Source organism: Euphorbia lathyris, chromosome 1 (genome assembly GCF_963576675.1).
Source record: "Euphorbia lathyris chromosome 1, ddEupLath1.1, whole genome shotgun sequence".
Lineage (NCBI taxonomy): Eukaryota > Viridiplantae > Streptophyta > Magnoliopsida > Malpighiales > Euphorbiaceae > Euphorbia > Euphorbia lathyris.
The window spans coordinates 33,784,174-33,800,776 of record NC_088910.1 but is presented as its reverse complement, the minus strand read 5'-3'; the positions used below and the strand labels follow the sequence as shown (position 1 = coordinate 33,800,776).

General features: G+C 36.6%; 2 protein-coding genes across 3 annotated transcripts; both read left to right on the top strand.

Moving 5' to 3' along the window:
• Positions 1-5,060: 5,060 nt before the first annotated feature.
• On the top strand, positions 5,061-12,968 carry LOC136227347 (uncharacterized). Its single transcript, XM_066015989.1, has 12 exons — positions 5,061-6,606; positions 6,867-7,001; positions 7,094-7,238; positions 8,038-8,313; positions 8,533-8,794; positions 9,216-9,382; positions 9,481-9,591; positions 9,881-9,932; positions 10,026-10,135; positions 10,231-10,359; positions 11,051-11,140; positions 12,065-12,968. The coding sequence occupies exons 1-12, from the start codon at positions 5,168-5,170 to the stop codon at positions 12,569-12,571; spliced, it is 3,423 nt and encodes a 1,140-aa protein (XP_065872061.1). The 5' UTR covers positions 5,061-5,167; the 3' UTR covers positions 12,572-12,968.
• Positions 12,969-13,028: 60 nt separating this feature from the next.
• Positions 13,029-15,805, top strand: LOC136227357 (pentatricopeptide repeat-containing protein At3g26782, mitochondrial-like). 2 transcript variants are annotated; one of them, XM_066016004.1, is made up of 2 exons: positions 13,029-15,212; positions 15,513-15,805. In XM_066016004.1, coding segments are annotated over exons 1-2 (2,139 nt in total). In that variant the 5' UTR covers positions 13,029-13,074; the 3' UTR covers positions 15,514-15,805. The 2 variants fall into 2 exon arrangements, with proteins under 2 accessions (XP_065872076.1, XP_065872070.1); XM_066015998.1 differs by having other exon boundaries at positions 13,029-15,336.
• The last annotated feature ends 798 nt before the right edge of the window (positions 15,806-16,603 follow it).

The window sequence follows — 16,603 nt, the reverse complement described above, 5'->3', positions numbered from 1 at the left end:
CATCGTCAGATGCAATGGATGAGTCAGCATGTTCAGAGACGCACGGCTCAGCAAGTTCGTCAGCCATGAAGCATATCTTCGCTGACTCGGTGGCCTCAGCTTCTGTTGATGAAGACTCATCACTGTCGCTCCATGTAGCCACCATTGCCTTTTTGCCGTTCTTCTTATCTTTCCTCAGTATGGGGCAGCTTGAATTGATATGGACAGTTTGATGACATTCAAAGCATGTAATGGGCTTTGAGTTGTCTTTCTTGTATTTGCTGTCGCTGGACTCAGCTTTATACTTATCAAACTTTCTGTAAGGCTTCTTAGAATATTTGTCATTCTTTCTGAACAGCCTTTTCATCTTCCTTGTGAACATAGCCATCTCTTCATCATCTGTTGAGCTCCCATCAGTGGAGTCAGCTTTCATGACAAGAGATTTTTGCTTCTTGTCTTCAGACTTTTCCTTCACCTCGAAGTTTTTCATCGATATCTCATGGGTCAGCAGCGATCCGATGAGTTCGTCATATTTGTAGGTGGTTAAGTCCTGAGCTTCCTCAACAGCGGTCTTCTTTGCTTGCCAGTCTTTAGGAAGACTCCTGAGTATCTTTTTGACTTGTTCTTCCTCAGTGAAGATCTTCCCAAGTCTCTTGAGCTCATTGATGATGTTGGTAAACCTTGTATTCATGTCAGATATACCCTCATCATTGTTCATTTCAAACAGCTCGTATAGTCTCATCTGCTGGTTCACCTTGGGCTCCTTTACTTTATTGGTTCCTTCGTAGGTGACCTCCAGCTTCTTCCAGATCTCTTGCGCCGACTCACAACCTGAGATTTTATTATATTCTGCAGCATCGAGCGCACAGTGAAGCATGTTTATAGCCGAAGCATGATTTTGTAGCTTCTTGAGATCATCCTCTGTCCATTTGGCCTCAGCTTTAACAACTGTTTGGCCAGCCACAACTTCGACAGGTACAAATGGACCTTGGACTATGGATAGCCAGGCACTCATATTTGTAGCCTGAATGAAATTTTTCATCCTATTCTTCCAGAAGGTGTAGTTAGACCCGAAGAATAGGGGAGGCCGAGTAATGGACAGCCCCTTAGGTAAGATCTGAGTTGTTTGGTTTCCTGGGAGAAACCGAGTGCTGTTTTCGCCCATAGTGGGGATCAGCTCAAGGTGGTTAAACCTTTTACAGTGAGCTTTTAAGCTCTGATACCACTTGTTGGTCCCTTATAACGTTACAAGTATAGTTCCAAAGGGGGGTTAGGAACTATTTAAAAATTTTAAGTTAGGGCCGACTTCTTTTTCGTGAGAAAAAGGTTTGGACAGCGGCGCTGAGTGAATAACAAGATACTGGCTTAGTCAACTAGTGACTAGGTCAGTTTCTTGACTTGAGTCAGGAGATAGCACTTAAAGTCTATTCCTGAGCTCAGATGTTCGATGCGCACAACTCAGCTTGACCTCTTTACTTGGTCAGTTTTTGGTTATTTAAGCAAGCAATATATATAAGGAGTTTAAGGTAAGAAATATGTTACTCAGCAGATTTATCCAGGTTCGGCTTCTTCTAAGCCTACGTCCTGTCCCCGGAACACGTTCCGAGATTTCGAATCCTCTACTGAGCTCCTTAAAGGTAGAGCCTCAAACCTTTTACAATCTTAGCAACTGAGTATAACAAGAGTACCTTCCTCTATACCTCTACTCAATCCTAATCTCTCGTTGAGTACTATAACCGAGTACTCAGCCTCTCCTTTCTAATCTCTATAAATGATAAGTGTTTGTCCTAAACAATGATTGCTAAGACACCTTAGATGATTGAATAATCACTCTAGACTTTTACACAAATATATGAAATGTAGTGTAAGATTGCTTTGCTTCTTGCTTGCAGAACTTGTGTAGAAATTTGGTCAGCGTAATGGCTTGATCAAGTTCTGTGTGTAATGAAGCTTCTGATGGCACTATTTATAGAGACGTCTTGAGGCATTGGTCATTTCGAATTTCGAAATAACCATTGGAGGGAAACGGCTTCCTGTCGTTGTCATCCTGACTTGCTCAGAGCTCTCGGCCAATCAGATTTGTGTATCTTCTGTCCTTGGTCAGCTCGGCAGAATGTCTCTCCTTTTATGGTAAAGTCAACTGGACAGCATACTGTGTCGTCTGAACTTTACCCAAAGTAGAAATACTTTGTCTGGAAGTTTTCCTTAGCCAGCTGCTGTCTTGTACGCTTTGTCGAACCAACTCAGCAGCTTCGTTCCGAAGTTATTCCCTGAAGGTCTTCTATATCCTTCTCTTGCTGTGTTGCGTTTTGGTACACATCGACATCGTTTTGATAAACGCGGGCCGAGTTGTATTGAACTGTTTGACTTGGGCTTTGACTGTTGTATTGGGCTTGAGCCTTTTAATCCTTATGTCTTATAAACAATTTAACTCAACAATGAACAAACACATTAGTAGAATAAATCAAAGCATTTAAACTTAGTGTGTTTAGAATATGTTTTCAATTATACTTAAACAATTTTGTCAAATCAAAATTATGTGGAAAGGTGTTTCAACACAACCCTTCTCCAAACATATCTAATTGATCTTGGGTAGATTTCCCCTTTTGCCCATATATATCTCCTATTATTACAATTATATAAGTTTCATCCACTATGATTATCCTTATTATTATTATTATTATTATTATTATTATTATTTTATTAGATATAAAATTAGATATAATTTTATTTAAATTATAAATTTAATAAATTACACTTTAGTCCTTATACTTTTAAGATTATTCAATTTAGTCCCTATACTTTTAAGACATACTTAAATATCTATTTCATATACTTTCACTTATCCTAATATTAGTATCTACATAAATTATCATATATTCAATGACATGTAAAATGCAATATTATTTTCTAATGTCCCTAACAATGTCATGTAATGCATAAGTCTATATGAAATGAAATGCACAAAGTGAGATGTTACATTACTGGCCATCTGTAACATGATTAATTGTATGTGATATTAGATGTCCCTACAAAATGCATAAACTGAAGTACTTTAGGACTTCGTGGTAGTAGATTACTGAATGGTGGATTTCTTAGCTGGAGCTTCAACTTTCATTAGACCGAAGTTAACCTTTTATTCAAATTTGTGATGAAAATGTCTGCTAACTAAAGTGTTTGTGTTGATGTATTGTCACATGTCATTCACTTTATAGGTGAAGTAGGTAGAGGCGTGGGATAATGGTGGTAAATGTTGACCGACCACGTGAAGTTGAAACGTGGCGTCACCTTTTATAGGGAGTTAACAAAAGGAAGAATAATGCTTGATATACTTTCATATTTGCAATGAGTTGCTGGAGAAAATTCCCAACAGTTCATTACTGAAACAAGTTATTTGGTGAAACAATATTTCCCACTTGATATAAAAAATTTGGGTGAAATAGATTAATATGTGAAAGATATTAGTTGATGACTAATGTGCATGCAGTAATTTACTCTCACTAATAAATTTCAAAATATGAATTTCCATTAATATTTCATCTAAAACTAGTTAGTAATTAATCATTAGGAAATATTTGAACTTCCAAATGAAGCTCAGGTTAATTGTGATACTTGGAAGATTCTTATAAAGTGATTTAGAAGTTGGCAATATAATTGATTTACCGGTAATGTAAAATTGACTAAGTTATTGTTACTCATCTTTTATTGAGAGTAGATCTACATTTGATTGTTGTTTTCTTTATCGAGAGTTTACATGTCGATGCTATTCTGATATTAAAAAAAAATGAGATCCATATGCGTGATAGGCTCGGTCAAGACTACTGCTATTTTTTGTTTTTCTTGACCACCAACGTCAACTTCGTCCACACCTTTATACGGACTGAGATCGTACAGAGCAAGTCCATTCCATACCAACTACAACCACACATACAGAGGAAAAATCCATGATAACTAACCACGCTGATCTACTATCAAAGGCGCCCGTAACCAATGCAGAGCTGATCCCGACAAAGTTCTATGATCATCTTTGTTCTACTAATAATAAGTCATTTATAGTACCAACTATATGGAGATACCATAAATAAGGTTAGAGAGAGAAACCCGGAAGGTAGGATTAGGATAATGAAGTCTATCGCGCATTCATCAAAAAAGTGAAAGCTGAGTCGTATAAAAGGAAGTTCAAACCATTCATTTCCGGCGCTATTTCACTTGTTTGGAAGCAACTTTCCAGACCTCCTCACTTGTTGAACTGAACTGGGAATCTTAGCCGCTATCGATCTACTTACTACATTCAATATCCTTTATTTTCCCATGAACGCTACTCCATCTCTTCTCACTGCAGACAATATAATAATTACGGTGTTTGATATTTTAAGAATGACGGAAAACGAAATTTTAAAAATGTTGGTTTTGATTTTCTAGTTTAATAAATTATCCGTATATTTAATATTTTAAAAATTAAAAATAATATTTCATTAATAATATTAAAATTTTATAATTAATTCATGTCATATTCTGATTTTTATAACAAAAATAAATTATGTTAATAATATTATTAGTAATTCATATTCTAGTCCAAAATTCTACATCCTCACACTTTTCTTTCTCATCTGACGGTGTATTATTATCTTTTTTCATCTATTTCATTTTTTATTCTTTCAGTTGTATGCATGATTTTTGAAAAAATTACAGGAAATGATAATTTTGAAAAGTATCTATAATTTTGTCAATCACCTATTTATTTTAATTGTTTCAAGTATATTAGTTAAAAGGAAAACTCATTTTCTCCCCGCCAATTCATAGCCTATTTAAAAAATTAATTTGACATATCTAATATAAAAATCCATATTTTTTGATATATTTTTTTTTGATAAAAATATTTTTTGATATATTAAAAATAAAATTACCAACATGGATAAAACAATAATATTATTATAATTTATAATTTAGATGTAAATTTCCCAAAATTTTTTTACGTTGAAAGCCCAATATCGAAGACCGGCCCAAAGACCATATCCACGAATTGGAAATTGGGAGGGAAAGCGAGAAAACCGTATAAAAGTAGAGAGAGAAAGAGAGGGTTTGTATAGTTTTCCACTGAAGAGGGATTCTTTCCCTCCCATTTTCGCCCCTCTCCCAAAAAGTTCCTTCGTTCCTCATCTGCATATGTGAATTTTGATTTCCTGATATGAAAGATACTATAATTTCTTCAATTAATACCCGTAGCGAGAGAATTGGGGAAGGTGACGATGAGAAGGACTACCATTCACTGCCGACCTCATTATCCAGCCGCCACAAGGGAAAGCCTAAATGCATAATCAAATCGGCTCTTCTTCATGTCCGAAGTTTCGATGTCCCTTTGACTTCTCCTTCCACTGGGTTGCCTCTCAACTCAATTCTCCTTGAAGCTGACCGGGCTTACACCATCGGTCGAGGTCCAACCAACAGTGATTGTGATTTTCTGTTCAGTAATCGCTCTGTGAGTAAGCAGCATTGCCAGATTTTATTTGATGGGAATTATCGCAAAATTTATATTCGTGATGGAGCATTTTCAATGTTTAGAGTCAGTAGTAGCTATATTGGTAATGAATTTCGGAGAAGATTATCTTGTTATGATCATCCGGAAGGTGAGGAGAAGGAGAGTACGGACTTTTCTAGGGTTAAATTTTCTTTAAATGGAGTATTTGTTAATGGGATTAAGGTTAGTAGGGGCATGGTTAGAGAGTTATACACGGGTGATGAGGTTTTGTTTGCGTGTGGTAATGACCGTACATGTAGTTGGGGGCTTCGAATTGGTTTTCTGATTCTAGGGGTCGTTCTTAAGGAGGAGGTCAGTATGAGTTCAAATGGGATTCAGCTGGAGAGACCCAGGATTTCTGGGAAAACAACTTCTATAGGACACTCCCAAGGATCTGCTTCCAGTGGGAAGAGAAACAAAAGAGTATTTGCTGTCCCTGCTGATGAAATTGTGTCCCAAGACTATGATTTTCCGAGAGTGAAATATAGAGGCACTATTGGGAGAGCCAAGCTTCTGGTAAGCAGATGTAGACAGATATTGCATAGTGATGACCCCGTATCTTATATTCAGCAACGTTCTTTGTCAGATTTTAGAATGACAATCTCAGTTAACTGTCATGGAAAGTATAACAATGTTGGCGGGGAAATATTCGATATCACCAGAATTCATTTGGAAAGGCAAGAGGAGGTGAATGGTGCTACTTTTGTTTCTTGGCAAGAAGCTCAGCCCTGTGATAATTCACACATTCTCCAGGATACTGAAAGCAACATGGAAAAAAGTGAGATGGAGTGCGTTTCAAAGGGAGGTGACTGTTTGCATCAAAAAGGCAATTCTGGGGTCCATCTTGGGGATGATGTTTCCAACAACTGCAACAATATGTCTGAAAATCATACGGTTGAGGAGAATGCGCCTCGTCTAGGTGATGCCCAGACAGAAAGTATGGGAACTTCACGCAAGCCACCTGGAAAGAAATTTTACCTTAATCGGCTTCACTTTATGGACCATAGTTCAATTTGTGGTCAAAATGTTATATCCTTGCCAGAGCTCCTTCATCCCATTGAAAACCTTGAACGAATATTTATTGCAACATTTACAAGTGATGTTTTATGGTATAATATCTGATTTCTTTTTTATTTTTTCTTTTATTTTTTCTTTTTAATCTTTTCCTCTCGGGATTCAGTATTATTCTTCAGGTAATATATATAGACAAATTAATGATTCATTTGTAGCTAGCTTGTTAACACCATAGTTTTTGCAACATCAGGCCGACAAGAAGAACATGGGTTACTTTATTGGTTGTGTTGTTACTGACTCTGTGTCCTAACATCAATTTTGTCTGGCTATTCATTTTTTTTCTTCGTTTTTACAGGTTTCTGTCTTATTGCAAGATTCCGTGCTATCTGCCTGTAACAATAGCATGTCACAACACTGAGAGATGCTGGAGTTCCAGTCCAGATAAACGAATCTCCATGCCCTACCCCGATTTTCCGAACTTAATTGTTGTGTAAGTAGCCACTTTATTTACTTGGTTAGCATATGACATGTAAATTTATAGGGGGCTAACAGCTGTTACTTGTGGTCTTATTACAATTATAGATCCCCCCCATTCCCTGAAGCCATAGCATTTGGTAACGACCGCAGAAGACAAGGCATTGCTTGTCACCATCCAAAGTTATTTGTTTTGCAAAGAGAAGATAGCATGCGGGTCATCATTACTTCCGCAAATTTAGTGGCAAATCAGGTGAGTACCATAAAGTCATTCATTCGTGCTCCTTAAGTTGTTACAGAAAATGACATCTGAAATAGATGATGTGCTAGTTCTTAGGATAAGATGTGGAATTGAAATATTGTTACAGAGAAGTTGTTGACTGTTGTCATTTTTACCCCTAGTGTTTCCAAGAAATGGACTGTTGTAGTTCAACATTGAAATGCCAGAGACTTTAGGGAAACAATCTCTGAATTGATGAAATGTATCTAATTTCATTTCCTTTTCAGCCATGTTATTTTTTCTAAGTTGTTAAAGAAAATGGCATCTGGAATTTTTATTGTAAATTAGATGATGTGTAAGTTCTTTGCATAAGACGTGAATTGATGTATTGTTACAGAGAAGTTCTTGATTGTAGTCATTTTTCCTTAGAGTTTCTTAGAAATAGACTGTTGTAGTTCAACATTGAAATGTAAAGCCTTTAAGTAAACAATCTCTGAATTGATGAAATGTATCTAATTGCATTTCCTTTTCAGTCAAATTCTTCTTAATATGTGGGCATGTATTATTATGTGTCTATTTGCAGTTTGCTAGAAATTTCTATCTAATTGGTGCTTTTCTCTTAATTATAGGAGAGGATGGTTGCATGTTGATTAGCAGTGTTCTTTTGATTTTGTTGATCATTGCTTTTGTTTGTACGCCCTGTTAAATTCAAAGTGTTAAAGATATACTTTTTCAAGGAACCACACTCAACCTTAAATACTTAAGCTTATTGACAATGGCCCCAAAATTGTTTTGTTTGTCTAACAAACTTAATTTGACGTGATGTTTTCAGTGGAATAATGTGACGAACACCATTTGGTGGCAAGATTTCCCTCTGAGAAAATCACCTGATATCTCATCTCTTTTTATTCGGGTCTCTGATCAAGAAGGAAATCAAGATTTGAAATCTGATTTTGCTGCTCAGCTTGCTGGCTTCATGGCATCTCTTCTGATTGATGTACCTAATCAGGCCCATTGGATCACTGAATTGACAAAGTACAACTTTGAAGGAGCTACAGGATATCTTGTTGCTTCAGTACCTGGAATTCATTCTAGCACAATCCCTTATGTATGTGTCCTCATTTCTGATCTGCATATCTTTGGCATGAAATTTTGATGTAAAGCTGATAGAATAATTAGATTTGTGTCCTTTAGAAACTTGAAAATTTTAAGCTTAGCCCTTGATACTGAATAGATTACCTTTCTTAATTGTTGTTCTTAAGGAAAAATGGGGTTGATTTAAAGGATTGATGAATTGCATAATTTAACATTTTAACTCTCATTCTAGGCTGATAAATGTGGATCAGACTCAGGAAATGCGAAGTTCCTGGGCTGGGTTGAAACATCTGCTGTTGGTTTAAATTACCTTTTTCGGACATCAGCTGACAGAAACGGTGTAATGCTTAAAAGGCTGGCTTCTTTCCTTGGAAGATCTTGTGAAAATGCATATGGAATGTCGGAAGTTGTTTTGAGAAGAAACACCAATGTGCCTGCAGATGTGAATGCTGTGAGCATTTTTGTTCCGAATCCTGATCAGCTATATGAAGGAGGTAAAAATGCGTTTTGCTTGTTACTTGTACTTCCTTACAATTCTCCGACCATATATGCTATGTCTCTAACAAGGCTTTGAAGTTAGACACTGAAAGATAGGGAATTCTCTGACTGCAAAATTTGCCTGATCCAGGTGGTTTTCCTGTGTATTTGCATTATGGTGGTTCTCTTAGCCTTGTGCAACATTTTCCTTTACTGCCACTGTATTCTATTTTTGGGTTTTGTGAAGTGTTGTATGATCTTCTTCTACTATTTTGGGTTGTTTCTTCACATTTTGCTTTTGGTGTGCGCATGCATGTCAAAGTAAGTTATTGCATGCTGCTTGTATTCCAAATAATTGCAGGATCTGGACATGTTGTGGTCTGACTTTTCAGTAGTAGGATTATAAGACTGACTCATAGTACTTCGTCCTTGCAACAGATTATGTGCAACTTGGTTTTCTGCCTAGAAACGTTGCAAAGTGGGTTTCTCCATTATGGGACAGTGGATTCTTCATATTCTCTGGATATGTTCATCCCAAAGAAGCCCTTGCTGCTGCTTTAGGGGAAAGTAACATGACAGTGCAGCTGATACTGTATGTGTCACAGGCATGGTGTTTCTATCATTTAGCATGTTGTGCTTAAAAAATGTTGCATGCTTATGTTTACTAAGACATGTGCCAATAATATGATATCGATTTGTGCAGGGGCCTCAATTTCCAGACATTTTAAACACAATGCTACCTGAACATATTGTTGCAGTTTCTACTCTTATTGCTTCAATTCAGAGGTGTACAGGTCTTTCGCGACTTGAAGAGGTAGAAAGTAGCCATGCTTAAAATTTTGAAGCAGCATCGTCATCTTTCGTTTTGGATGTGTCTTCACCATAAATAGAGTTTATGTTTCACACTGGAACCAGTTCTTGTGCATTAAAAAAAACACACAACTACAAGTGAAGGAGTGCACCATTTATCTTGGGAAAATTAAGATAACAATACTTAATGAATTTAATTGGCAAAGGGAAAGTACCTTAAACAAATAATATTTTTAGGAGGCACTTGATGGTGTTGATCACTGATCTTACAATTTCTTTTTGCTTTTCACAAGGTTCTAGATCAGTACAAATGGCCTGAGTTGGAGCAGTCTGACTTTGTTTATGGTGAGTGTCAATGGTACAATCTAATTATTTCAAGCAATATAAAGAATATGTTTTCTTGTTTAGTTGCCATTTGATTGTCATTCTGCTTTGAAGGCGCATCCTCAATTGGGTCATCGGTCAACGCACAGTTTTTGGCTGCATTTTCAGCAGCCACTGGAAAGAGGTCATTGCAGCTTTTCGATTCGGAAGAATCCGATCCGGAGGTAATATGAATTTTGTTTTGTAAATATGGATGAAATATTAAGATTATGTTTGTCCACTGATTCACTAGTTACTGTCTCATTGATGCTCTGGACAGTGGGGCTGTTGGACCGCTAGTCAAGAAATGAGAAATCCATCGATTAGAATTGTTTTCCCTACAATTGAGAGAGTGAAAAGTGCATGTAATGGAGTCTTGTCTTCAAGGCGCATCCTTTGTTTTGCAGAGGTACTGATGACTCCATTTTCACATTAAATTTGTCATATTATAATAATTTCTGTCTATACTGTATCTTTGGAAGGGCAGACTGATGAACCCAGAAACCCAGGCTTACCAGATGGTGAAATATAATGAAGTTGACCCTGGTCCTGGCTAAATTTTTAGAGCAGTATAATTGGGTTGCGATTTCGATCATGAATCATAAGGCTGCATGTTAAATCCACGAATTTAAAATTATTATCCTTGAGCTTGAAATTCAATTTTAGAAAATTGTCCTATTACTTTTTGTGTGTTCATGCTCCAAGTTTTGTTCGATTTACAATGAGAAGTGAATTAGTTGTTCCCTTGCTTAGGATATTCTTCAAAAGCATAGTATATGGTTCTCATTTGTTCAAATGCTGCCTAAAGTGTTCGATTGAAATTCAAAACACCTTGTTTCTGCTGGAAAGTTTTATTTGCATGCATGTACTTGAATAAGGGGACAAGTAGGTGCGAGGAATCCTTAAGATTTTTTCTATAAATATGTTATATCAAGAATTTAAAACGTGAATATAGATTTTTTCCTCCTCCAATCATGATGAGACTTAAGTTTGGTCTTGGTATGTGATGCCTTGTGTAATTATTTGTATTTCAATTGAGAAGGCTTTTCTTAATCCATGTGGCCAATTATTTTACTTTTTCTCATTTGTTCTTCATGCAGAAATCATGGCAAAGGTTGAGATCTGCAGAAATCCTTCATGATGCAGTTCCTCATCCTTCTGATAGGGTGGGGCATCCAATGCATGTCAAGGTAAATTTTGTTTTCTTCAGGTTTGGTAGACAGTTGAATGAATTATGAGCTATCTCGTGAAACTATTCTTTTATTGGGTTTGTTTTATATTAGTTTGACTTGTAATTGCATTTTGGTGTCAGAAAATTCATATCTGCTGAACTTATTGATTCTTGAGAGTAAATCTAATGTTAATTTAATTCTATTCTTATCTCACTCTTATCATTCATTCATATTCTAAATGATTTTCCAAGTTGGTATAGTTGTTAATAGTTGCTTTCAGGATATCCAATCAGATAACTTAGGGTGGATTCACATAATGAGGATGAGGCTGCACCTATTGGTGTGTTATATTTGCTAAAACTAATCTTAATCCTTGAAAGGATATGCTGTATTAGTTGAAGAAAAATGATATGAATACTGGACTTCTTTATAACTATAACTTGCAATCAGTGCCCTTTCTTTGTTTTTTCTTATCAAATATCCTTCAGTTTTTTTTATGTGGACGTAATTGGAGCAGTTTCCCCCCTAAAATCAGTTGAATAGTTTCTTTCTATTTCCTTAACTGAATCTTGTGACTAAAACCATTTACTGATTACTGACCTTAGGAAAGAACCAAATTTCATTTGGTAACTTGTCAAAATCAAGTAAAAAAGGCGTTTTGTTTTCATTTTTTTTCTTCAGTAGTTAATTCTGATACTAATGAGAATTCGACAATTGTTCTGGTTGTGATCAGGTTATGTAAATCCTTTAGGTTTTTATTCTTTCCCTTAGGTACTTCTAGTTTATTCATACTAATGATCATAGATTATGGATATAACTTTTTCTCCTTCGTGTTTATACTCAGTCCTTTAGTTGCGTATTTAATAATAGCAATTTTTCTCAATAGTTGTCGGTTTATGTTTTGTGTATCAGTGTCCACTAATATTAGAAATTTTTTGGCAGGTGGCAAGGAGGCGCTTTTGGTCCAAGTCAGGTGGATCTTCTGGTTGGGTCTATTGTGGGTCACACAATTTTAGTTGTGCTGCCTGGGGACGGTCTATATCCACCAATCGACCTGGTCTAAAGTCGAACGAACCTAGAAAAACAAGTTCTTCCTCGGGTTTGAGGCTTCATGTTTGTAACTATGAGATTGGGATTGTTTTCATCTTTCCTCCATCGGCCTCAGAGGATGTCTCAGACAAAGATGATGCAAAGTTGGATGATATAACTTTGCCATTTGTTATGCCTCCTCCAAAGTATGGGCCGACAGATCGGCCAGCTACTCAGATGGCTATGAGGGAGGCATTTATTGAACTTACCACGGAGCAAGAAAGAGAAAAAAATGTAGAGTTAGAAGAAATCACAGAAGAGATTCCTGATGAAGAGGAAATTGTTGAGACAAGTTATAATGTTCCAGAGAAGGAAGAGGATAAAGCTTACGCTGAGATGCTATGGAACCAAGTTGAATAGTCTCAAAGCTCTTGATACCCTATTCCTGTCAGCATCAACAGAATAAAAGTCCATGGCTTTTAATGCGAAATGATGAGTACCTTAGTTGTGCCATAGATTCACGATTTGTAAAAAGCCGGAGAGAGATGATATTCTTTGGGATTAGGCGAAGGCATTGTAGATTTCATTATTTCAGAAATTACACACTGTATATAAAGAGACTATTGGACATGCATTATTCATTAGAATCTTAAATCATACCTATAGAGAATAGCAGTGATTGAGCTTATAGGAAATTCGAATTATACATTATTAACGAGTGTTTGTTGGTGATGGCGAAGTAGTGTATGTTACTCTATACTAGTGTTCATAGTTTGTATGTTCTGTAAGCTATATGATATAATAAAATTTATTTATATATTTACTATGTTGATTTCATAATTTGAATTGAATGTCCTTGGGAAAGCAGGTCTATTTTTAGCTTCTTTGAACACAATCAGAACCTTGTGAAAAGGTCAAGAGGAATGCTCCGTCTGGGTCTATCATCTAAACCTGTCAAAAACCCTTGCTTTTTATATCCCTTGCCTTCTTCATTTTCATTTAGCTACACTCCTGATTCAGCCGAAATCATTTACGACCATCTTCTGAAATTTTGCGATGGCTTGGCTTTTCTCAAACAAGTACATTCGGCTCTCATCACCACCAGTCTCATCACGCGAAGCCCTCACTTGGGTGCTCAAATCATCATCAAATATGCCAAATTTGGAGACATCAATGTCTCTAGATCATTGTTCGATCATATTATTAACTATGTTGATGATAAATCCAGTTCTTTCCTATGGAATACCATGATTAGGGCTTATGCAAATGGTGGCTTCTCAACTGAAACATTGGAGCTATACACGCTCATGCGCAGAGCTGACATTTCACCAAACAACTATACTTTCCCTTCCATTTTTAAGGCCTGCACTTCCGTCTCTTTGATTCTTCCAGGAAAAATAGTTCATGGAGAGGCTGCAAAAACTGGGTTCTATTCTGATTTATATGTGGAGGCTGCCTTAGTTGACATGTATGCAAAATGTCATCAATTTTGTGATGCTCGCAAGGTGTTCGACGAAATGCCTATTAAAGATTTGGTTTGCTGGACAGCAATGATTACTGCCTATGAGCAGGCTGAGAAACCTCAAGAGGCTCTTATTCTGTTCCGAAACATGCAGCAAGAAGGTCTTTCTGCTGATTCTGTTACAATTGTTAGTGTTGCTTCTGCTGTTGGCCAACTAGGGGACTCCAAGATGGCTGATGCAGTTCATGCTTATGCTTATCGTTGTTCGATTCTAGACGAAACTTATGTTGCTAATTCAGTCATGGCTATGTATACCAAATGTGGCGATATGGAGAAGGCTCGTTGGGTTTTTGACATGATGGATGAAAGAAATTCTATATCGTGGAACTCTATGCTTTCAGGTTATACTCAAAATGGTCAAGCCAGTGAAGCTCTATCATTTTTCGATGAAATGTGCAATTCTGGGTGTGAACCAAATCCTGTGACAGCATTGATCATGGTTACAGCATGTGCTTATTTGGGATCCTGCCATCTCGGAAGGAAATTCCACGATTTTATTGTTGATAGTAAAATGGAGATCAATTTGAATCTCAGGAATGCGTTGATGGACATGTATGCCAAGTGTGGCGATTTAGATACTGCCATGGACATGTTCAATGGTGTTCATCCTAGTGAACGTGATGCTAGTTCTTGGAATGTACTGATTTCCGGATTTGGTATGCATGGGAATGGCAGAAAAGCACTCGAACTCTACTCGAGAATGCAGGAGGAAGGCGTTGAACCGAACCACATAACTTGCACATCCATTCTTTCTGCTTGTAGCCATACAGGCCTTATTGAAGAAGGCAGGAAATGTTTCACGGACATGACAAGGCTATCTGTGACACCGGAAACTAAACACTATGCTTGTATGGTGGATATGCTCGGACGAGCTGGTCTCTTACAGGACGCGTTTAATCTGATTAAAGAGATGCCTTCTCCTCCAAATGATGCCATTTGGGGTGCTTTACTTTTGGCCTGCAAAATCCATGGGAACATTGAGTTAGGCAAAATTGCAGCAGACCATCTATTCCAGCTCGAGCCAGACCATACTGGATATTATGTGTTGATGTCGAACATATATGCAGCTTCAAATAAGTGGCAAGAAGTTGGGAAACTGAGACAAGGTATGAAGAATAGAGGACTGAAAAAACCTGCAGCATTTAGTCTGATTGAGCATGGCAAGGAAATTCATGGGTTTCATACAGCGGACCGTGAAAATCGACATTGCCAAGAGGTGTATAGCAAAGTTAAGAACTTGACCATTGAGATGAAGATGGCAGGGTATGTACCAGATCTCTCATGTGCTCTACATGATGTGGAAGAGGAAGATAAGGAGCAGATTCTTAACTATCACAGTGAGAAGCTAGCTGTGGCTTTTGGAATTCTGAAAATTGATTCAAGAACGGCGATTCGAGTTACGAAGAACCTTCGGATTTGCAATGATTGTCACTGTCTGTTCAAGTTTATTTCGCATGTATACGAACTGAAGATTATCGTAAGGGACGCAAATCGGTTTCATCACTTTCAAAGCGGGAGTTGCTCGTGTAATGATTATTGGTAAGGAGTGAAAATGCTACAAAATTCATTTCAGATTGACTTCAGAGATGCATAAGCAAACATTCCTTCTATAATGGATGCACAGTTGAAAATCTGTGCTATATCTGAAGCCTAATTCTGCCAGGTGATCATATATCAAAATATTCTACATTCTAATCTATACTTTGTAATGTATCATATCAGAAAATTAAAGCCAATCAATTAATATAATATGATTTTATTCCACATAATTAATACTGTATTTTATGATAACATATATAATAATAATTCAAATCTCTGTTTTGGTGTCTAATGATGCAGAAACTTGACAAGCACAACTGTTGTTGATACATTTACAGGGAGGACAAAGGCATTTCAGGGGGCTGTGCAATCGCCGTCATTGTTGCAACGGAAAGATATTATTGGTCCTCTCGCCACCTCGTACCCACCTTTTACCTTTTCTGGACCTGCATTCATGTATAACTTTTTTTAATTAGTATATACGAAATTAAATTTCAATAACTATATACTAGTAAAATACGGTGAGAAACTTACATGAAACAATGACTAATGCAACGAATAAGAAAAGCATCACCATTGAAGACTTGGTTGCCTTGCCATCTGTTTATGATTATATTCAAAGTAAAACTTATTTGATTTTCAAGTTTATTTTAAACTTTGGTCTTACACATAGTTACATTTATAGGTGAAATGTGTGGGATTTTACTATTTCAACTTTGGAAGGTAAATCCTTCTTGTTATTTATTTAGAAGGTGAAATCCTCACTATTAAATACTCCTAAATATTTCTTTTGGTAGGGAAATCCAAAGAAAAAAAAGGACATTTTGGATTTAAATATATTATATACTAAGTTAAATCTTTCATTTGAATTTTCCAATACCAATGCATCCACTGTAATAATATTGGGTGAATATTTTAATTTGATTTTTCCATCAATAAATCATCCACTTGAACAATTTAAATTTAAATGATCATATCTACCTCTATTTTTATTTTTTTCATTTTCAGGAAATTTGGACGGATTCGGAGACCTGCTAGTTAATGTCGGAGATATTCATAAGTTATCGCTTTTAAAACCGAATGAAACTATTATATTCTCAAAAATCAGGGTCGAGGCCCACATTCGAGTCGAAAATATTTTCAAGTGACCGAATTATTTTAAGCGACTGAGTTATTCCATTTCAGTTTCAAGTCCAAAGCTCGGGTTATTGTTCGTACAAGTTCAACAAATTCTAAAGCTTGGGGTTTTATTTGTACAAGTCCAACAAAATCCGTTCGGGTCCAAAATTATTTGAGAATTTAGTCCGGGTTTAAGTTCAAGCCTAGAAAGCATAAACATACCCAATAGGAGGCCCAAAAATATAAAATTCTGAAAAGCAACTTCTTGGGTA